This window comes from Pempheris klunzingeri, chromosome 12, assembly GCF_042242105.1.
Source record: "Pempheris klunzingeri isolate RE-2024b chromosome 12, fPemKlu1.hap1, whole genome shotgun sequence".
Lineage (NCBI taxonomy): Eukaryota > Metazoa > Chordata > Actinopteri > Acropomatiformes > Pempheridae > Pempheris > Pempheris klunzingeri.
Genome location: NC_092023.1, coordinates 440,001 through 461,331, shown reverse-complemented (window position 1 = coordinate 461,331; position 21,331 = coordinate 440,001). Strand labels below are relative to the sequence as shown.

Below are 21,331 nucleotides of genomic sequence, written 5' to 3'. Positions count from 1 at the left end.
CATGTGACTAAAGTGGTGGGGAGCATTTTGGAGCACAGAACAATTATCATGGGAAAGAAATCCATTTCTCAGAAACATAATCTGATGAGAGAAATGCAGTCACAATACGAAATGTCATATTTAATCATCATTATATCCTAATTAGCCCAAAAGGCCACAAATCTCTCAAAATGCTGCCACTGTGTACATGAGAGAGCATTCAGCTTATTCTGCTGAAAGCTCTTTTGGATTAATACTGTTCAGAGTTTGTGGACTTGAGCTATGCACTTTTAAAACTCAAATCAAGGCCTCATTGGAAGCAGACTGTCTCTCTTCGCTGGGTCCTCTGCAACCTGCAAGCCTGCGTTTAGAAATCCACACAGACCAGAAGCAGAGCGCAGCACACATGGGGACTCTGTCTAGAACCATATGACCACAGCTGGCGAAGGCCAGGACCAAATAAGAACATTCTGTCTTCAATTGACTGAAATTCTAAATATTTACTTGTCATTTAGTTTTAAAAATGGGAAGCATTCATGTCTTAAAGGCAACACAGCACTACAGTGACATCTGTCCACAGAAAGGAACACATTCATGACTAAAACTCCCTGAAGGAGAGGAGCAGAGTACAACACATGTAGTAGAGGATATCATACCCCCCCGTACCTGACTGAGGACTCTGTTCACCCCTCTGAAGCAGGTGATCTGTGGGGCACCGCCGTCACGCCTCAGGTAGTCACAATATTTCAGTGGATTCCCTCAGTGCAGCTCATCTAGTACGGGACATATATTCACTCCCCACAGACCCAGGCACTCGCCATCAATCAACCAATCGATTGGTCAATCTTTATTATATAGCGCCACTTCATAACAAATATCATCTCAAGACGCTTTCCATACAGAGCAGCTCAGACCAAACTCTTCAGAATTAAGGATCAGGCAACAGTGGCAGGAAAAACTGTAGGGGGCAAACGCTCAAGAGCTCTAAAGCCAAAGAGCGGCAGGCTGCAGGGAAAACCTTCAGCAGGAGTGATGAGCGTGGTGATCAATACAGTACATATATATACAGTAGATCCATGTACTTCACCATTAGCTGCCTTAAAGGTGTGAACAGAGGTGTGTTCAGGTGTGTTCACGGGGTGTGATATCCCACCCAGCGAGCTGAACCACAGCGCTCTGCAGGCAACATGACACAGGACCATCTCTTTCAAAGTGAAGCAAAGAGCAGAGAAAAACAATGACATCCTGCAAAACGTTTCAGTAATTCCTCAAACAAGGAATTCTGGTCAGGCTGAACACTTAGCATGAGTTCAAGAGAGTGTGTGCCTTCTCCCAGACCAGAGTGTGGTAAAGGGGAACAGTCACATGACTGAGATCCGTGCTCAGGCTCAGGCTCAGGCTCAGGCCCTAATTATATGGGGAAAAGTGTGGTGTGACAGCTATGGCGGGGATTGTGGTTGTGTCCTAAGAGACTGCAGCTGACCCTGCGGAGGAGGAGGAGGAGGAGGAGGAGGAGGAGGAGAGAGTGAAAGTTAGAGGAGAGGAGAGGAGAGGAGAGGAGAGGAGAGGAGAGGGGAGGAGAGGAGAGGAGAGGAGAGGAGAGGGTGATCAATATAAATCTAAAGGACAAAGGCAAAGAATAAAGTGTGTGTAATAATAGGGGGGGGGGTTAACAGTGGAGTCAGAATGTCCTATGTGTTGCTGCTGAGTAAGGCCGGGGGCTTACAGGAAGGATTTAAAGAGCCACAGCAACACCACAAAGCACCAGGGGGAAGGGGGCTGCCCAGCAGGGGGAGGGGGGAGAGGGGAGAGGGGAGAGGGGAGAGGGGAGAGGGGAGAGGGGAGAGGGGAGGCTGGCTGGAGTGGCTACTCTGATCAGGATCCATTTCCAGCCTGGGCCTTGGAATTCCTTTGTTCCTGTCACAGGTCTCCATTTCCCCCTCGCCTTAATCCCAGCCTGCCTCACGCCCAGTAACACAGAGCAGGGCAGGTAACTCTGCCACAGGCATGCCTCTCTATTTCCAGACCAGTCCCCACATAACAGCGCCTCACAGAAATAGTCTGAGCTGTGGCAGCGCTGGAAGACACACAGTGGGTTAATACAGGTTTTGAGTCTAAAAATGCTTGTGTGTGGTGAACTGTCGCCGCAGGAGGCCGCCATGTCTCAGGCCTCCCTAGAGTGGACGTCCAGCACACGTGTAATGCTTTATATGTTGGAGCGTTTAGTGCCCAGAGAGCCTCAGTCATCATTTAGCTGAATAATGGTGGTGATAAAGTGCTCTAGCCCGGGGCAGTGCGCCTTCAAAGAGCCAGTCAGACCTAACAAAGCTGCATCTATGACGGGGCAGAGCAAAAATTAACCATCTCCCTTTTGGTCTCTACACATCCTCCGCATTCTTCAGTCTGAGGGAGATGGTCATTCGTAAACACATTCTCCAACAGTAAAGTTATCCAGCAACACTTGTGCTTTTCCCGCAACGGCCGTGGCCAGGCTGCCTTAAGCCCCCTTCATAGGGCTGCCAAGAGGAGTCAGTGGTACACTGTGCAGCACTCGCAAAGCCCTCTCCCACGGCTATTAGTGACCATTCATCTGGGGAGCCTGGGAAAATGCCTCTCCAGCCTGCCGTGGCCATGGGGAAACAGGCTGGCAGGTGTTCCCTCCCCCTAAGCCCTGGCACCTGTGCAGGGAGAGGAAGAAGGAACCAGCGCTGCCATGGGCTAAAAGAGACTGAGGTACCACTGTGCCAGGGCTCCTCTAGCTCCTCTAGCTCCTCTCGCTCGTAGGAAGACTCTCAAACAGCAGGCTGAACTATACCGGAGCTCTGCCTCGCACGGAGAAATCAGTGTGACTGGATCAGTGCTAATAGCAGGCACAAGACATCTGGTAATGTGCTTTGGCAGTTTGAAATGGCATTTTAACTAAATCCCTGTAAAATGGGTCTTCTCAGTTTACACTCTACATATGCACACAAACATAAAGACCTCTACGGACTACAAAATCACTTCCCCTTGAGGTGAAACAATACTGGACCAGAGACAATGAAAGTCAATCAGCACGATCAGCAGTTTTAGTAAACAACGTGTCCAGGTTGTGTCGTCTTAGAGAGCCGCTCCTTTAGCTTGTTTTCTGCAGAGCAGCGTTATCACAGTCATGAAGACAACATAACCACCAGCTTCCTCACTCAAATATCATATCAAATGACAAAAATGTATTCCTCAAAGCACAGAGAACCTATTATCTGCTCATTTTCAATCTGTAATTACTCTGAGAAATGTGGGTGTGTGCAACACGGTCTACCAAGGAGAATGCAGAGGCCTCTCCCAAGCTCCCCTTCCCCGGGCTTCTAACGTCTAGCATGTCCACTCTGCCTGTCCGGAGCCAAGATGTTTGGTGGGAAAAGTTCCCTCTGTTCATCTCTCTAAAAACATAAATAAATCACATCACTATGAGCTAATCATGAAGTCTCAAATAGCGTGGGTAAAAAAATGAGGGAGGGCTGGGGGTTGACAGTTGGAAATTGGCCTCTGCAGCTGAGATTTGAAGAAATGACTTGGATTTATGTTGGCAGAAGACATGGGATAAGCCCCGGAGTGACATGTTCACTGGGTGCTATAGACACATAGGCCCCCACACATAAGTACAATAACCCTCAGAGGTAGCTCAGATACGGACACTTGCACTGAAGGACCTTGGAATGTAAAAAGCTGTTGATGGCTCATTTGAAGTGCCAACAGCTGAGGCTGTTATGCTGTTCTTACTGCTGTCTGTTGGCGGAAGCCCCTGTGATTTCACACTGGCACCAGCTCAAACACCGCCTCATACAAGACCCACAATGCCCCCCCACACCGTCCCACACATAGCACCGCACTCTGTCCGCCTATTCTTGGCCCAGACATCGGCACTGCCCTGCCTGACACCTTTCTCTGTAGGCAGCAACATGCATGTGCACGTGTTCCAGCACATACACATGTCCCACTCCGGGACATTCGGCTTAGTGCTGCTCTCCAATAACATAATGCTGCACACAGATGCAAACGGGTCCTCTGCTGAAACAGATACACGCTTCCACTCCCTGCTACGGACAGTCTGAAAGTGCTGTGAGGATTAGCAGGTTAGCGTTTGACCTCCTTGCAGAATAGACGACCCCAATACTTAATACCCACCCTGAGGTTTGCTGGGCTTCCCTCCCTAAGCCTTTAGCCTGTCCTCCCCTTTTTATGGCTCCTGCCTGCCTGCTTACTTCTCACAGCCACAGTCTCCACCTTTACTGCTCTGTCGCCTCCCTCACATGGGACAATGAAAAGACCAAGAATGTCATTACACTCACTTAAGGCCTTTAACAGCACTGCAGCACATGAACAGTGTGGGCCTGTTCGAGGCGCTGCACCTTTTCATGTTCTGAGAGGGGAAAATTCTCCGATATGGTATGGAGTCATGTTCCACTGCTTACATTCTTTTTGGCAATGCTGCAAGGAGCTTAATCATTTTACATGCATATTTCTCTGCTGAAATACTGATAGTCCCCTTGTTCACACAGCGGAGTGAATCTGTGTGTGTGTGTGTGTGTGTGTGTGTGTGTGTGTGTGTGTGTGTGTGTGTGTGTGTGTGTGTGTGTGTGTGTGTGTGTGTGTGTGTGTGTGTGTGTGTGTGTGCGATCTCCATCATTAGAGATGTCTGTCTTTCCTCAGTCTGTCATGGGCAATATGAGATGGGCTTTTCAGTAACCTTACACTGTCGGCCTGTTCACACCTTGCCCAGGGGAGGATATATCTCTGCAGCACACTGTCACTGCTTTTGATTCTCACTGGTCCTGTAGTGTGTGTGTGTGTGTGTGTGTGTGTGTATGTGTGTATGTGTGTATGTGTGTTTACTGTACGATGACTATGCATTTATCAAGAAAATGCTAAAAGTTGAACAGTGCACACGTGAGTCCCTGTGTGAAAACAGTTGTAGTGGATGAGAATACATGAGTGAGTGAGTGAGTGAGTGTGTGTGTGTGTGTGTGTGTGTGTGTGTGTGTGTGTGTGTGTGTGTGTGTGTGTGTGTGTGTGTGTGTGTGTGTGTGTGTGTGTGAGTGTGTGAGTGTGTGTGTGTGTGAGTGTGTGAGTGAGTGTGTGTGTGAGTGTGTGAGTGAGTGTGTGTGTGTGTGAGTGTGTGTGTGTGTGTGTGTGTGTGTGTGTGTGTGGGGGGGGGGGTAGCGTGAGAGGCAGGGCTGCAGCCACAGGAGAAACTTTATGGGACCGACTGCCCTGTAATCCCACTCTCTCAGTCAGGCCTGCCCCGCTGAGTGAGCCCAGTTTAACTGCCCTTAACTGCTACCTGTGTCAGACCTGTCTGCCTTACAACACGCAGCTGGGGGCTCCTGTGAAGCCGGGCTTACAGCGCTTCAAAGGCATGTGAGTGGGTGGCTGGAGGAATGTACAGGCAGTGGATGAATAGGGATGAGCTGCCTCGGCTTATTAACACTGGTACTTCATTTACTGATTTTTCTGTGTGTGTATTTAGCTGAAAGTGTGTGTGTGTGTGTGTGTGTGTGTGTGTGACCCAGCAACTGTTTTCACTGTCATCCAGTTAACTACAAGTGCAGAGAAACAGGTGTGCCAATGCCACATTACATAGAAGGGTGACAAACATTAGGCCTTTTAATGGATTGACATTTTGTGCCAAGTTAAACAGTGCAACACAATGCAAAAGCTCCTATCAGCTCTTGCCTGCAGGTCACACCCTGGGCGTAGAGAACCGCCGTGTCTCAACTAGTTCTGTTGTCTTTCCACCCACACTCTCCTTAAAATGGTAGCCATGAAATACGTTTCAGACTGTTTTGTAACTCCACTCCCGTCCTTCTCAGAGCTCAGTGGTCCGCCCCCATGCACACAGCCGTATCTCTGCACCCAGATCCAAGTGAATAAATAATGGTTTTGGGTTCATAGCCAAAGTACACCATTTTACTTATTCAAGAGTTGATGACAGACACTCCTATGACAAGGAGAGGGAAGACAAAGACGACTACATTCCAGAGCAATGAGCAACACTGAACTCAAAACAGAACAAATATCATTTGTATCACCAAATAACAATGTAAACTAGTGCTTCAAGTGAATACAAGAAGTAGCCATGTTATGCACAGTAATGATCATGAAGCAATAAATCCCCTCAGCAGAAACACTGCACTAGTCAGCTCCCGTGCAGTCGCTGGGGGCCACAGGGTGGTGGGGTACCTTTCACAGAAAAGGCCGAAGCAGGTGCCAGCTCCTTCTTGTGTTTGGGCTGTCTTCTATTGTGGAGGGACTCTGTGTACTGCTTAACCCTGCGGTCCACGGCATGGCGAAGCAGGGCTGTAGCCTCCTGCAGACGGTGAGCACATGTGAGTACAGCAGCATGTTTGGATGATGAGCACGGCTAAACAACGGGACAGAGGAAGTCTCAGGAAAGGCAGCAACAATGAAAAGCTCTAAAGAAGAATAGACAGAAGGCTCAAAGTCATTTCAGATTCCACGCTGAGGCCGTCCTCTGAAAAGGCCCCCAGCCGAACAGAAGCCATATATTCACTCACACACATATTCACACCCACGCCCTTCTCCCTGTGTCCGTACCTCGATGTGGTCCGCAGTAAACCAGCTGGCGTCCTCTTGGCCGCCCAGGGGCAGAACGTGGAGATCCACCAGCACAGCAAAGTTCCCACACTGTAACAAAAAGAGGAAGGACAGCCACAGGTTGCTGAGGGGCATTGAGCTCACAGACAACAAAGGAAATCAGAGTGTGGGTGATTGACAGCAAGACAAACCACAACGACCCCCTGTGTCCTCAAACATCACCCCAGGCCTCTCAGAGCAGCCCCCTTCCTCCTGTTTCTCTGTCTAGCCATCTCTTTACCAATCTCTTTACACAAAGGTATGGACCTGTCTGTCTCCTCAGATTTCTCCTTTCTCAGCGTAAAAACTCTTCCTTGTTCTACAAGCTTTGCAGGGCAGTCAGTGCCTCCAGCCTGCACAAGTTGGAATATGTCCCACATAAAAATAAAACTCCCCATATCCACCCTAAAGCTCTACACGCTTTTGCACTTCTGTGCTGTAGCATTTGAGTGCTGTGAAAAGTGAGCAGAGGGCTGCAGAGTGGATTCCTGCAGCACTACGTCACTGTGTCAGTGACAATAAGCTACAAGGCCCAGGGAGGCCAGAGATGCCGCGGCTGGTTAAGTTGCCGTTACATCTTTTTCAGGCCAGCCTGATTATTGTTTGCACATGAGTGCAAGAGCTGCCCACTGCACAGAGCAAATGGATGTGGGTCTCGTGTGAACTTCGCCTCTCCCTGGACAAGGAAGTAATGGATGGACTGAGACCACCCACAGCACGACGCAGAGGAGCAACAAGCGCTGCCCTAAAGCCAGAGTGATAGCGCAGCAAAAAGCACCGACCTGAACGGGGCAGAAAAAACTCAGAGCTGCATGAAGACAAAAGCAGACAGATGTCAGGGCCGCGGTGTGGAGCTGGGAAGGAGTGTGTACAAACAGATGAGGTTATTCATTTAGTAACAGGGAATACTCGTGCACACTAGAAGCTTTGTCTTGAGCCCGGAGCCCTGCAGACAGAATCACTGAACTCTACAGACCAGAGGGACGATGCTAAGGCCTCGCTCTCAGGGCGAAGGCCCCCGCTATTCAGGTCCTCATTCTAGACTCAGGCTTACGTCTCCCTCCACCTCCAAACCATCCCCTCCTGTTTAAGAAGGAGTAAAGTCAGCGCTTTCATCCAAGAAGGAGTGTGAGCAAGTGTTACTTGCTGCTCTTAAACAGAAGCTGAGAATAGTGACATTAAAAGATTAAATACTGGCTTTAAGCATCTCCAGCTGACAAACGTTTCTTTTTTGTCTTTTCTCGTAGCTTCAGGTGAAATGAAGCTGCTTCCTCATATCTCAGAGGTCAACTAGAGGGGAGGGCGCCCCCATATGACCGATCAGTGAACATCTCAGCTGATTTCAGTCATAGATTCCTCCGTATGTGAAGTCCTGAAGTGCTCCTGGGTGCCAGCTCGTATTGAAGTGTGTCTCTCTATTAGTGTTACCAAGACTAGCGGGACATTAGAGTGAACTCACGTCTCTTCTAAAGGCCATGCAGTCATCTGTGCTCATCACTCCTTCATCTGGAAATATGTGAGAACAAGAGTCCAGCCGTCGAGAGGTGATAGCCATAAACAAACAACTCTGAGAAGAAACTTTGCAAAAATAGAAACAGAAGCACAAAAACATGCTTTCACAAAGACAAGAATGCCTGGCACCGGGACAGAGCCCCCTTTATATGCGAGCTCCTCATGTATAAAATGTGTGCATGTTGCCTGTCAGCATCAGCTCGTCCCTACAGATCAGTATTCTCTCCATCCTCTGCCCTTTGTCTGCAGAGGTCCACGGATGACTGGTGGCCTCAGCTGACTGCCTCCAACAATTACCAGTGTGTGGGAAAGCCTAGCAGCAGAGGGCCAGGGCCTGTCAATCAGACACAGGGCCTGACGGGTGGATGAGCCCCACAGTGGGCTCCTGGGTCTGGACTTGACACATGCTGCGCGGGTTTTAGCATCCTGACTTTTGAGAGCTAAGGCGGCTTTACACATAGAGGGAGAGAGCAGGAGCTCTGCCACTGCGTCGGCGGTTTATTAGTTAGCAGGTTTTCACCACCGGGGTCATTTCTGAGCTCACAGTCGATGCTTGTGTGGCGTCAGACTCCTGTACGATGAGGTGTTTCTAATATTCTGCCCCAAGCGTGCGTGTGAAGCCTGACAGGGACCACACGGCTCAGAATGACACGAGCTTATGCAAGCTCTAAAGAGCAGCACAGGGTTAATTTGATCAATATCCTGGAGCGAAGAGAGCGGAGAAGGGAGTGCATCCTTATGGAGAGACACAGCAGGGTGAATCCCCTAAAGTGGTTTCTGAGCTTCTCATTGGCTCGGTGCTTTGGGCTGGGAGCCAGACATGTAGCAAGCCTTAGACTAACTTCTTTTTATCACATTAGAGCAGCAGACAGGACTCAACTGGGAGCTGGACATTAATGATAAACACAAAAACACCATGTGATTCCCGGGGCTTCTCAGAAACGGGGAATTTGTCAGGAATGCAAACTAATGCAATCACTCTAATGAGAAAACAATGAATTTGCCCGGCAAAATTGGCAGTTTGGTGGAGGCCACATTTCCCACTTTCGTGTCAATCTTTGAGTCCGGGCCGTGCTGGTTAGGTGCCGCTATCAGAGCTCTTACAAAGGCCGACTGTGTCGAGTGTGGAGGATAAGACAAAAAAGCTGCACAATCTAATTTTACACAAAGGCTCTGACTACAATCACATCATGTGGTCTAAATTTGTCAACTCCCTGCACAAAGAGTGACCTGTGGTTCTCTGAGCTGAACTCTGTCGCGAACTATGACCTCCATGTACCCCCCCCCCCCAAAGCCCAGCTATGGCCCCTCTTTAGTGAGAGCTCTGCACCTCGGCTGTAATACAGACCAGTCGAGCTTTATCTTCACTGAGCGACCTGGAGGGAAAAATCTGCTCGGTAGCCCTCTGACCAAACATCTCTACCTCTGCCTGTCTCCTCAGGATCCTGAAGGCTTTCATTAATCCAACATATTCATTTATCGGATTCATGAACCGTCTTATTTTGTGTACTTGGTTTCGATGCATTTAAGGCAAAGCTCTGAGAAACTGTCGCTGTTGTTGGAGAGAAAGGTTTGATAAAGGGACAACTTCTAGAGGAAGTTCCTCTTTTCATAGCAGCTAAAGTGGGCCAGCGCTGCTTTGTTCCCTGCCTTGCACAGGCTTTTTAGAGTTATGAACAGAGGCTGAAGGCTGAATGAGAGGCGGCAAGGAGCGCTACTTAATACCAAATCCTTTATTGTGCCATCTTTTGTGTGCTGTCACACAGAGAATGAATAGGACTGAGTTTTCCTGCAGGCTAAGCTCAACTTCTCCATCCTAATTCTCTCCAGTGCCAATCTGATAGCCATGACCTGCAGGAAAAAAGGGGGTTAACAAAGACAAAAACATCGGGAGCATTTGAGACCGAAGCAGCCCACAACTCACAACATGAGAAAATTCTTTCTTATTTTCTGTCAGGAAATAAACAAGTCCCGACTCAAACCTCCTGACGGCTCCTTTCCCTTTCTAGTCTTCGGGGCTCTGGTCTATATCACTCTCAGTTCCCAAAACACTCTCTACCTTCCCTTATCTCTCTCCCAGACCCGGCTCTCCGTCCTCCCGCCTGTGTGCTCCAAGTTGGGCACGGGGCCCAAACTCTACGAGCTGCTTCACTCGCCTCCCCACCTCGCTGCCCTTTGCCACTGCTATCGCGCCGTATAAGAACCAGACCTTCTCGGACTGCACTTAGCTCAGAGGCTAACACTAACCAGCCGCAGATGTTTACACTGGGAGAGAAGGGGCAGCAGATGCAGTCTCACTCAATAAAACTTGCATCTCTCCTGCTCTCCCTTTGTCTCTCTCTCTTTCCGACTTTCTTTCTCTCTTTCTGCAAGTCTGCAAAGAACCCAGGGGAGCTCTTTAGATGTGTGGGTGTGACAGCCTTGCTCTCAGGCTTTATTTGTCTCATTCCCAGCTCTCTGTGCTGTGAGTCACCTGGGTTTCCCCTTGAAAAAAAGACGTTTCTTTTTTCCCATTCCTCAAACTGCGCCGAGACTTGATTATTATTGAGGTGAATGTTATTTACAGCTAGTGCACAGAAATGCTCTGTGTGCAAAGCTCCTTTCATTCAGGTGAATGTTAGCACACCTGAGTCCTCTTTATTTGATGATAAAAAGAGACACAACCCAAGAGTGGAATTTGAGCAGCAAGAACAGACAGGAATATCTCCAGGTAACAGTCAGCAAACAAAACTCAGGCACACATCCCTGAGAAATTGGTAGATAGAGGCTGAGAAGTGTTTGGCCTCATTAGGAGGGGACGTGGAGCAGCGCTGAGATGAAAGGGGGCTTTTAGCTTCCCCAAGTGTCATAATGTTTCTAATCAGATGGAGGTGATTCTGTATGTGTGGTCCAACATGAGCTCAACTACACAGTGACAACAACACTAAACAGCACGTAAACCTCTGACATTCAGCTGCTCTGTGCTGCCTCCATCTTCTATTCTTCTGCCCGCTGCGTTGGATGGTTACACTCAGCCGCGCATGTTGCTAATAGAAGGCAGATTGCCGAGCTCTGCTGCAGTAATGTGCTGGCAGACAGCGAGCGCTTCAGTGGATCAGGGTTTTAGCCTGCAGGCCCTTTTCGGGAGGTCTGAGAAGTGGCAGGTCACTATATAGTCAAAGCCTATTTAAGGAGGAGCATACCAGCACCTCCTGCAGGGAGGGAGCCGCTTTGAAAAGATCCCAGAGGAGAGAATCATAAAAACCAACTGAACATGGCACGGTGAATCCAAGAACATCACTCATAACTCTTCAATAATCCTCGCTCTGTGTTTACAGCGAGCCTCTGTGCAGACTTTTGTTCTCCAGTATCCTGAGAAGCTACTTCATTCATGGCGGTGGTGTGTTTGTTTTGCGAAAAAGGAACTTGGGTAGCGCCTTGAATGCTATTGTTTGGACTGATCCCTCCTAACATACTTGTTTGTGGTTAGTTGGTTAAGTATGGTAGAGCCTGTGAGCATTTTCTCAGGCAGAGTAACACAACAGTATCATTATGTGCCCAGTGGGAAGGAACCTTCCGTGAACCTCCAGGGTTTTACTCTCCCACAACCAGCCGAGGGGGGTGGTGGGGGGGGCCTGAATGCAGGCATGCATATGAAACAAATAAAGGGAGTGAACGCAATATCTGGTCAACTAGGCACACACGGCATTACGGAGGATGTGAGAGATCAGCGCAAATGTCTGCAGCCCCCGTCCAAAACTCTGAGTAAATGAAACATCAACAAAGCAGAGGCCGGTGGCTTGTCCTGCACTTAACAAAAGCATCTGATGTGTATTATTCCTGACGGAGCATCAGACTGAGGACGGACAGCTTGGCTGTTTAATAGACCCAGTTTCCTCTGCCCTGTTTGGCTGTGGCCATTGACTAAAGACTCTCGGGGAGGCGGGCAGCTGAGATTTACAAAAGGAGACCAGAGACTCAGAGAGAGGACGAACAACAGCGTCAGAACGAGATGGCCCGACAGCTGGAACATGTGTCTGTACTTCCCTCTGGTGGCCAAAGACTGAGACAGACAAAACCATGAACATGATCAATTATTATTAACAGCGTAATAAAAAGAGAAGCGAGCAAATATATCCTGCAGTGCAGCAGCTCACTGGGTTAACACACACCATAATAAGCTCAGTCTCAGATTCAGATAATAATAATAATAATCAAGTCAAGGAAAGCATATTAAGGACAAGGGACATGGGGAGTTACAACAAGTTAAGTATAAAGATAAGAGCAACAATAGGTAATAAAAACCAACATGTCAGAAAATTCCTCCACAGTAACAAAAAGAGTAAGGTCTGTGTTCAGAAGAGATAAAGGACTATATAATAACACCGGCCTGAAGGCCAGTAAAACTAACTGAGCTGTTTATTGAGGACGCTGCTAAGAAAAAATCTCTAATTAAAGTTTCACCTCGTGCTTCAGTATCTTGTGTGCATTTTATCCTCCAAACATTTTATTCAAAGTTATTATGAAGCTTTGTGGTCGATTAAAAGCACTCAAAAACTCAGAGACACTAAAGAATAAGAGTAAGACGTCTTTGATTTTGTGATTACATTAATTTAGTTTTCCAGTTTTTAAAATGTAACATGGCTGAATACAGTTTGCTGAAGGTGTCTATAAGGAGCTCCCTCTGTGTGTGTTCAGCCTTATCTCAGAGGTAGGCTGATGGAGCTACTGTAAAGCTGAACATTTCAACAGCACATAAATACTGAATCTCTTATTATAACTCAACCCTGTTTATTATAACACGTCAGCTCAGACAACAACTACTGTATCCAGTGTTTCATTGTGACTTACCTTAATGACATATTTGACCGGAGCCATGGCAGTGAACACAGCTAGATTCAGCTGGAACAAGAGGACAGTTACTGTTAGTCGTGATCACACAGTTACAGTCGTGGATCACAGTTACAGTCGTGGATCACAGTTACTGTCGTGGATCACAGTTACTGTCGTGGATCATACAGTTACAGTCATGGATCACACAGTTACAGTCGTGATCACAGTTACAGTGGTGGGTCACAGTTGCAGTGATGGATCACAGTTACAGTGGTGGATCACACAGTTACAGTTGTGGATCACAGTTACAGTCGTAGATCACACAGTTATAGTCATAGATCACACAGTTATAGTCATGGGTCACACAGTTATAGTCGTGGATCACAGTTACAGTGGTGGATCACAGTTGCAGTAGTGGATCACAGTTACAGTGGTGGATCACACAGTTACAGTCGTGGATCACACAGTTACAGTCATAGATCACACAGTTATAGTCATAGATCACACAGTTATAGTCGAGGGTCACACAGTTATAGTCGTGGATCACAGTTACAGTGGTGGATCACAGTTGCAGTAGTGGATCACAGTTACAGTGGTGGATCACACAGTTACAGTCGTGGATCACACATTTACAGTCATAGATCACACAGTTATAGTCATAGATCACACAGTTATAGTAGAGGGTCACACAGTTATAGTCGTGGATCACAGTTACAGTGGTGGATCACAGTTGCAGTAGTGGATCACAGTTACAGTGGTGGATCACACAGTTATAGTCATGGGTCACACAGTTATAGTCGTGGATCACAGTTACAGTCGTGGATCACAGTTGCAGTAGTGGATCACAGTTACAGTGGTGGATCACACAGTTACAGTGGTGGATCACAGTTACAGTCGTAGATCACACAGTTATAGTCATAGATCACACAGTTATAGTCATGGGTCACACAGTTATAGTCATGGGTCACACAGTTATAGTCGTGGATCACAGTTACAGTGGTGGATCACAGTTGCAGTAGTGGATCACAGTTACAGTGGTGGATCACACAATTACAGTCATAGATCACACAGTTATAGTCATAGATCACACAGTTATAGTCGTGGGTCACACAGTTATAGTCGTGGATCACAGTTACAGTGGTGGATCACAGTTGCAGTAGTGGATCACAGTTACAGTGGTGGATCACACAGTTACAGTCGTGGATCACACAGTTACAGTCATAGATCACACAGTTATAGTCATAGATCACACAGTTATAGTCATGGGTCACACAGTTATAGTCGTGGATCACAGTTACAGTGGTGGATCACAGTTGCCGTAGTGGATCACACAGTTACAGTCGTGGATCACACAGTTACAGTCATAGATCACACAGTTATAGTCATAGATCACACAGTTACAGTCGTGGATCACAGTTACAGTCATAGATCACACAGTTATAGTCATAGATCACACAGTTACAGTCGTGGATCACAGTTACAGTCGTGATCACAGTTACAGTGGTGGGTCACAGTTGCAGTGATGGATCACAGTTACAGTAGTGGATCACACAGTTACAGTAGTGGATCACACAGTTACAGTCATAGATCACACAGTTATAGTCATAGATCACACAGTTACAGTCGTGGATCACACAGTTACAGTCATAGATCACACAGTTATAGTCATAGATCACACAGTTATAGTCATGGGTCACACAGTTATAGTCATGGATCACACAGTTATAGTCATGGATCACAGTTACAGTGGTGGATCACAGTTACAGTGGTGGATCACACAGTTATAGTCGTGGATCACAGTTACAGTCGTAGATCACACAGTTATAGTCATGGATCACAGTTACAGTAGTGGATCACACAGTTACAGTCGTAGATCACACAGTTATAGTCATAGATCACACAGTTACAGTCGTGGATCACACAATTACAGTCTTAGATCACACAGTTATAGTCATGGGTCACACAGTTATAGTCATGGATCACAGTTACAGTGGTGGATCACACAGTTACAGTCGTGGATCACAGTTACAGTCGTGGATCACACAGTTATAGTCATGTATCACACAGTTATAGTCATGGATCACAGTTACAGTAGTGGATCACACAGTTACAGTCGTGGATCACACAGTTACAGTCGTGGATCACACAGTTACAGTAGTGGATCACAGTTACAGTGGTGGATCACACAGTTACCTAAACATGTAAACAGCACCAGTTCATAACAAATGTTAAGTTACACAATTCCACCTTATCTATCTTATATTATCATAGTTCTCCTGTCCGCAGTGCACCCTGCTGTTGTCAGCAGCTGAACAGGGTTGAAGCAGTATTACACTAAAGCATGCTGGTTGGTTAGACTTTAACTAGCTGTGGTAATTAGAGGGTTATCGGTTCAGGTGATTTGAACACCTGGACACACCGGATCAATAATTACTGCTAAGAGACGACACTGCGGCTCTAAAGTTAAACCGACATCAGCAAATGACACGTTAGTGACTCTAAAAACGTCTAATATCACATGTGCTCGCCCTGACGCTGCGTAAGTCCACTAAAGTAGATCAATAATAATGAACAGCTTTCATACCGCCATCAGTTTTCAAACGACACGGCGACGGAAGATGACGTCACTCCATGTGTAGTCCAATGACCGGAAACTCAATGTCACTTGTAGTTCGGAGCGGATGACTTCAGGTAAAAACAAACCCTCGGAAATACTAAATAATGTAGAAAAGACTGCTCAGCTCTGCTTTAAACGAGGCCGTGGAGTTGTTCTTGTTCTCAGGCTGATTTCTAAACTGGCGAAAGGCTGTTCATCCGTTAGGACCCCACTAGGACCCAACACGGTGACCGCTACCATGGAAACGAGTTACACTTTTCCCCGGACAGAAGCCATTTTTATATGAAATCAGCATGGTTTGACTTTTATTACATTTTATTTATTATTATTATTATTTATTATTATAATATCTGAATGGGCTGAACATGGAAACACTGCAGTACTAACTCTGACTCTAACTAACCCAGGACTGACACACCGAGTCCTCCTCAGGTCGACCTGCTGCCGCCATGGTGTCCCGGCGGGTCAGGCAGTCTCCCTCTGTGTGCACGGACCTCCCCCTGGACAACACCGACATCTGCGGCGGGCTCGGCCTGCTGAGGACGCTGCTCCGGTCCTCCTTTGGTCCGACGGGGAGACTGAAACTAGTTCATAACAACATCGGAGGGCAAGTTGTGACCACTTCCACCTCCTCAGTCCTCCTGTCATCCTTTTCCTCCTCTCAGCCTTTTATCAACCTGATCAAGACCTCCATTCTCAACCACGTCTCTCGCTTCAGTGACTGTGGTCTGTTTGCTGCCATTTTCTGTTTGTCTCTTGTGGAGGAAGCTCGGCAGTCTGCTGTCAGAGGACACGTGAGCATCAGGGTGAACCAGCACGTGCTGGGGCTGTGCACGGCTTACCTGCAGGGGGAACACTGCGCCTGTAAAGTCAAGCTGGACTTCTGCAGCAGCCACAACCTCATCAGATTAGCTGCCAGTGTCATCTCCAGCAAGCCGGCGTGTGTGCTGACCGGCCCAGAAGTTCTCCACGTCAGCAGGCTGGCCGTACAGGCCTTTCTGCTGACCGTTCCCTGCGGCAGCCCGGGGGCCGTCACACTTGGCAGAGTAGTGACCGTCTTCGTTGAAGGCTTCCCCGTGCTCACCTCTGCGGTGTTTCCAGGTTTACTCCTCCACACTCCTGATGCCCTGTGCCTCAGGGAGGCGGGGAACCCACTGCGCGTGGTGTTGTTCAGCACATCTCTTGCCGGGGACCTTTCTGAACTTGGGGATGGGATAGTGGAGGTGCGTCCAGGTGTGGACACAGACTCGCAGATCCTGGATGAACTCCTGGAGCTCGGCGAGCGGGTTGTTAAAGACGGGGCGAAGCTGTTCGTGTGCCAGAAGGTCATACATCCGGTCCTGCAGCAGTACCTGAGCAGTCATGGTGTCGTGGTGATAGAGAGACTGGGATTCCCCCTCATGGAGCCCCTAATCCAGCTGACAGGTAGGTCCTGGGTGAATCTGTTATCCATCATGTTGAAGCTCCTCCAGGTTCAAACAAAGGTTGACTGAATCTGTCAGCAGGTTCCTCTTTAATGTCTGTCCACTAACAGGTGCTCAGCCCGTGGCCACCTTACACACCACAGTCCCAGCCCAGGCCTACGGCCAGGTGGGGGGTCTCAGCATGAAGAACGTCGGATCCAAGACGATGCTGCATTTACACCCTCCTGGGGAGTCGGAGATCTGTACGCTGATCCTCTGCCATAGGAGCGAGACGATGCTGAATGAGCTGAAGGTGAGGAGTGTAGTGCTGGATGTACCATCTCCACCACAGAATATCCTGTAAAGGTGGAACCTGCTCAATAACAAATACCCATGGGGGGGGGGGGCTCTTCTATACTAAACAGTGAGAGGTGGACGAGGCAGATGAAGTGATGTGTGAGTTTGTCTGTTACAGGTTTCGTGCCAGAAGACTGAACATGTGTTGAGGCTCACGCTGAGGGACCCGTCTGCCTTACTGGGGGGGGGCTGCACTGAGACCCACTTGGCTGCGTACATCAGACAGCAGGTGAGATCCAGCGGTTAGTCTGATCCCACAGTGACCTCTTTTAATTAAAGTGTGTCTTAATTCCACCGTGTCTTCATCTCAGAGCCTGAATGGCGTCACAGAGAGCCTCTCAGCGCTGGGGTGCACTCACACAGACTACCTTCTGGGCGTGGAGGCCTTCTGCCGCTCTCTGGAGTCCGTGGCCGCGGCGCTGGAGCACGATGGCGGGAATTCATTAATGGACCTGACTCACGGCCACCACTGGACCGTCCCCCCGGATGTCCTGGAGGGACACGTGGAGGACAGCCTGTGTGGCTGCGGGCTGGTGGAGGGACGTCCGGGTCAGAAGTGGACATATCTCCACACTAAATACCCACAGTTCTCTCCTGCGGCCCCGTGTAGAGACTCCCCCCTGCGGCCACGCGTGCTCGACTCCTTCACGGCTAAACTCAATGCTTTGCAAGTTGCCGTAGAAACTGCTAATCTAGCGCTGGATGTGCGACATGTCATTCAAGACACCAACTAGCAGAACGAGCTTTTCACCCATATGGACGTTTGGTTTGTGATGTTACCTCTTTTGACTCCCGCTCCTGTCCGGGGAAAACTAAACCCCTCCCCGTTGACTTGATGTAGAATAGTGGTACAAAGAACAAGAGACAGGAAATGACTTTATTAAGACCTGAAGACACCGTCAGGCTGATACAATCACTACAGTCCTGCATGTGCTGCTGACATTACATTCATTACAGTAATATTGGTTTGGCTTTAGCTAACACACACAGCTAACACACAGACATGAAGCCTGGAGCTATAAGACTCTTCAGGATCTTTTTCTGGATCAGATTAGAGATCAACAGCTCCGTTATGAGATGTGTCATCTAGTTCCAGTGTTTTGTTGTTTGTACATTCAGTATTTGCATAAAAAGAAACTTCTGGAACCGTTCATGTCTTCATGTGTGCATCAGGCTCCTCTTAGTCTTCTGGTAGGTTCCTGCACAGCGGCCCGTTGGGCACAGTGCTATGTAGTAAAAGTAGAAGCAGAGTAGTGCAGAGTTCTTCTGCTGTTGCTCCAGTTGTGATCTGCCCTCACAGGATGGCAGCAGGGAGCTTTTTCTGTCAGAAGACGAATGGAATCAGAGCCTTCCGTGGCTTGGGATAGTCTTTGAACTTCTCTCTGTAAAACCTGTAACAGAGGACATCAGCTGTCACTGACGGCACGTGGCGACACAGTTCGTGCTCACGCGTCCAGTACCTGTGGTGGTGATAGGCCCTCGGCCCGATGAAACACAGGCTAAACACGGCGAAGGAGAGCGCCGGAAGAGACCAGGTGGCCACAGCGTAGCCCAGCCACTCCACTATCTCCCCTAAGTAGTTGGCACCAGACACATATTCAAAGAGGCCTCCTGCAGGAGAGGCACAGGAGCACAGGTCACTACGAGCACAGACTCTGCTTATTTCACAGGGATCTCTGTTCTCACCTGTAGGGATCTTGTAAACTACTTCCCCTGGTTTCCTCAGGTGGTGTAGGATATAGTCACTGTGTATATTGATGGCCATTCCAACATAAAACAGCAGTAGACCTGGACAAGTATTCAGAATGTCAGGATACATGAAGCACATAGAAGAGAGAGAGAGCTGAATGAACTCCTACCGCCGGCACAGCGACCGTCGGCCGACCATCCATCATCAAAGCGAGCACAGTGCAGCAGATAGTGTCCCTGCAGGAAGCCGTTCAGCGAGCAGAAGACCCCCGCTGCCACCATCACGCTCAGTGGGAACGGCTGTCCTCTGGTCAGTAACGAGTAGACAAACGCCCTGTGATTGGCCAGCAGATGGACAGGGATGATGGAGCACTTTCAGCCATGCTGCTACGTGCAAAAAGACGTGTTTGATAATCAGACGCAGAGGCTTTCTGCACAGGATTTAGCATTTAAGTGCAGACCATTAAGCCTGATTCTTCATGGGGGGTCACAGTGCATTCCTCAGAGTGTTCTTGCCTTCAGATTATAGCAGCAGGAAAACTCATTTTTCAGGGTCTGAAAATGAGTTTTCTTCCACACACACTGCTTTCAGGAGCGCCGCCTGACCATTATCAGTGTTTAACGGTGAGTCTGTGCGGGGTAATGAGACAACGGGAAACTGGAAACATCAGCGACACAAACGGATGAATGAATGAGTGAAATGTGGATCCAGACCGGAGTGCCGGGGGCGCGCCTCCCCACACACAGCCACTAAGACGGGTCGCTGCTCGGCTCTTACCTCTGAAAGTAGTGCATGCAGAAGGTCCCCAGCAGCACGTGCTTCCCCAGGCTGGAGGCTTCATGTGAGGTGAGCATTAAGAGCAGGGGGACCAGGAGAGCCGGCATCTCCTGCAGGAACCAGGCCAGTCTGGCTGGGACCGCCCTGCCCGGAGGGGAGGGCCCCATGTGGCGCCCGTAGGAGGTCTGGGTCTTCCTGTGATGGACCAGGTGCCAGAGTCCCGTCAGGATCATCCCACAGCTGAGGCAGTTCACCAGGTCACCGTGGCAGTGCATCTCCCAGGTGTGCCCCCCCGGCTCAGTGATCTTTTCCTCTTTTGTCTTCTCTTTGATGTAAACGGCCCGTGACTCCTCCCACAGCAGAGAGGCGTGTCAGCACATGACGGTGTTCCTTTGTCACAGCTCAGGATCATCCTTTCCTCCGTGGAACGCACAGCGCTGATGCTACGTTGATGAATTTCTCAAAGGTGCAGCAGGAGTGAACAGATCTGGACCCTGGACCGGATGTTCAGACACCCACCGCACATCAGCACGTCCAGCAGATCTGACTGGACAAAGTGTCAGCTGACCCTCCGACTGGAAACACAGCCCTCCTCATCACCATCCAGTGGGTGAGAGACGGGCCGACTGCACTCACCAGGACCTCACCAGGACCTCACCAGGACAGTGAAGTTCTGGTGCAGCACTGATGACGTTGTTACCATGAATGTGTGAGTGGCCTCTGACTGAGCTCCAGCTTCCTCGTGTGCAGAAATAATATTTTCGTTGTTTCTGACCAAACTAAAGTTCCTAAATTCTGAACTAAGTCCCTGAAATACACTCACGACAGAATAATGAAAGCTTTCTACCCTTTCAGGGAATTTTTAAGATTTGGCTTAGAGAGAAACTGTCGTTCTGAAAACAGAATGAAATAACTAATGAAGAACTCAAACAGTGAAGCCTCTTCTAGACCAGAACAGTATTGTGTTCTTCATCCATAGTTATGAACTCATGAAGCCGCCAAACAACTCTGAATCTGTGAATCTGTCTGAGATGATATTTATTTACTCTCTGGTTATTTTATCATTTGTGTTTTATTCTGTCTAATTTTACCTTTTTACTTTCTTTTTCTGGAGTCTGTTCATTGTAGATGATGGACTTTATATAAATGTCGGCTTCACCGTGTGTCCCGGCGGCTCCGTCTGCTAACAGCAGCTAAACTGGCTTCTTCTGCTGCAGCTCTAGAAGCAAAGGAAGCTGTAACCCTAAAGGAGTCAGTGGTGAAAGGTTCTGTGTGGCTGTAGAGGGCTGAAGAAGGAGACACCAGAGCAGACGTGCTTTTCAGTACATTTTACTTGTTTTGTAACATGAATCCACGGCCTCGTGTGAGGAGCCTTTTGGGATGCTTTGTCAGTGGAACCTGAGATAAAAAAAACTCCATTACGGGAGCAGTTAAGTAGTATATTTTAGGTTTATGACGTGTAAGTTCCCATTCTCTAAGCAAGAAGAAAAAATAATAATAATAATACAAAAACCATTTCTAGAAGACGAACAGATTCCTAAACAGAAAAGG

The 21,331-nt window shown here is 48.4% G+C and overlaps 3 protein-coding genes across 3 annotated transcripts in view; 1 reads left to right on the top strand and 2 right to left on the bottom strand.

Moving 5' to 3' along the window:
- slx4ip (SLX4 interacting protein) overlaps nt 1-13,000 on the bottom strand; it is a 30,360-nt gene extending 17,360 nt beyond the window's left edge. The window contains exons 1-3 of the mRNA XM_070841457.1: nt 12,955-13,000; nt 6,574-6,663; nt 6,199-6,325 (exon numbers count right to left, since the gene is read on the bottom strand). Of these exons, the coding sequence (XP_070697558.1) occupies nt 6,199-6,325; nt 6,574-6,663; nt 12,955-12,981 (244 nt within the window). The 5' untranslated portion in view covers nt 12,982-13,000. The remainder of the gene's footprint in view (nt 1-6,198; nt 6,326-6,573; nt 6,664-12,954) is intronic.
- A 2,808-nt stretch (nt 13,001-15,808) lies between these two features.
- Nucleotides 15,809-18,306, top strand: mkks (MKKS centrosomal shuttling protein). Its single transcript, XM_070841218.1, has 5 exons — nt 15,809-15,849; nt 15,961-16,978; nt 17,088-17,269; nt 17,432-17,542; nt 17,625-18,306. The coding sequence occupies exons 2-5, from the start codon at nt 16,003-16,005 to the stop codon at nt 18,045-18,047; spliced, it is 1,692 nt and encodes a 563-aa protein (XP_070697319.1). The 5' UTR covers nt 15,809-15,849; nt 15,961-16,002; the 3' UTR covers nt 18,048-18,306.
- On the bottom strand, nt 18,286-20,055 carry srd5a2b (steroid-5-alpha-reductase, alpha polypeptide 2b). Its single transcript, XM_070841219.1, has 5 exons — nt 19,781-20,055; nt 19,173-19,336; nt 19,000-19,101; nt 18,774-18,924; nt 18,286-18,704 (listed from the first exon to the last, which is right to left on the bottom strand). The coding sequence occupies exons 1-5, from the start codon at nt 20,053-20,055 to the stop codon at nt 18,638-18,640; spliced, it is 759 nt and encodes a 252-aa protein (XP_070697320.1). The 3' UTR covers nt 18,286-18,637.
- Between the last annotated feature and the right edge of the window lie 1,276 nt (nt 20,056-21,331).

Bases quoted from the DNA above. Each gene is read 5' to 3' on its own strand.
- srd5a2b (XM_070841219.1), bottom strand. From the start codon at position 20,055: ATGCACTGCCACGGTGACCTGGTGAACTGCCTCAGCTGTGGGATGATC. The intron at 19,102-19,172 runs GTAGGAGTTCAT...ATACTTGTCCAG, and splicing joins CGACGGTCGCTGTGCCGGCG to GTCTACTGCTGTTTTATGTT. The intron at 18,705-18,773 runs GTACTGGACGCG...CCTCTGTTACAG, and splicing joins AGGGCCTATCACCACCACAG to GTTTTACAGAGAGAAGTTCA.
- mkks (XM_070841218.1), top strand. From the start codon at position 16,003: ATGGTGTCCCGGCGGGTCAGGCAGTCTCCCTCTGTGTGCACGGACCTC. The intron at 17,270-17,431 runs GTGAGGAGTGTA...TGTCTGTTACAG, and splicing joins CGATGCTGAATGAGCTGAAG to GTTTCGTGCCAGAAGACTGA. The intron at 17,543-17,624 runs GTGAGATCCAGC...TCTTCATCTCAG, and splicing joins CTGCGTACATCAGACAGCAG to AGCCTGAATGGCGTCACAGA.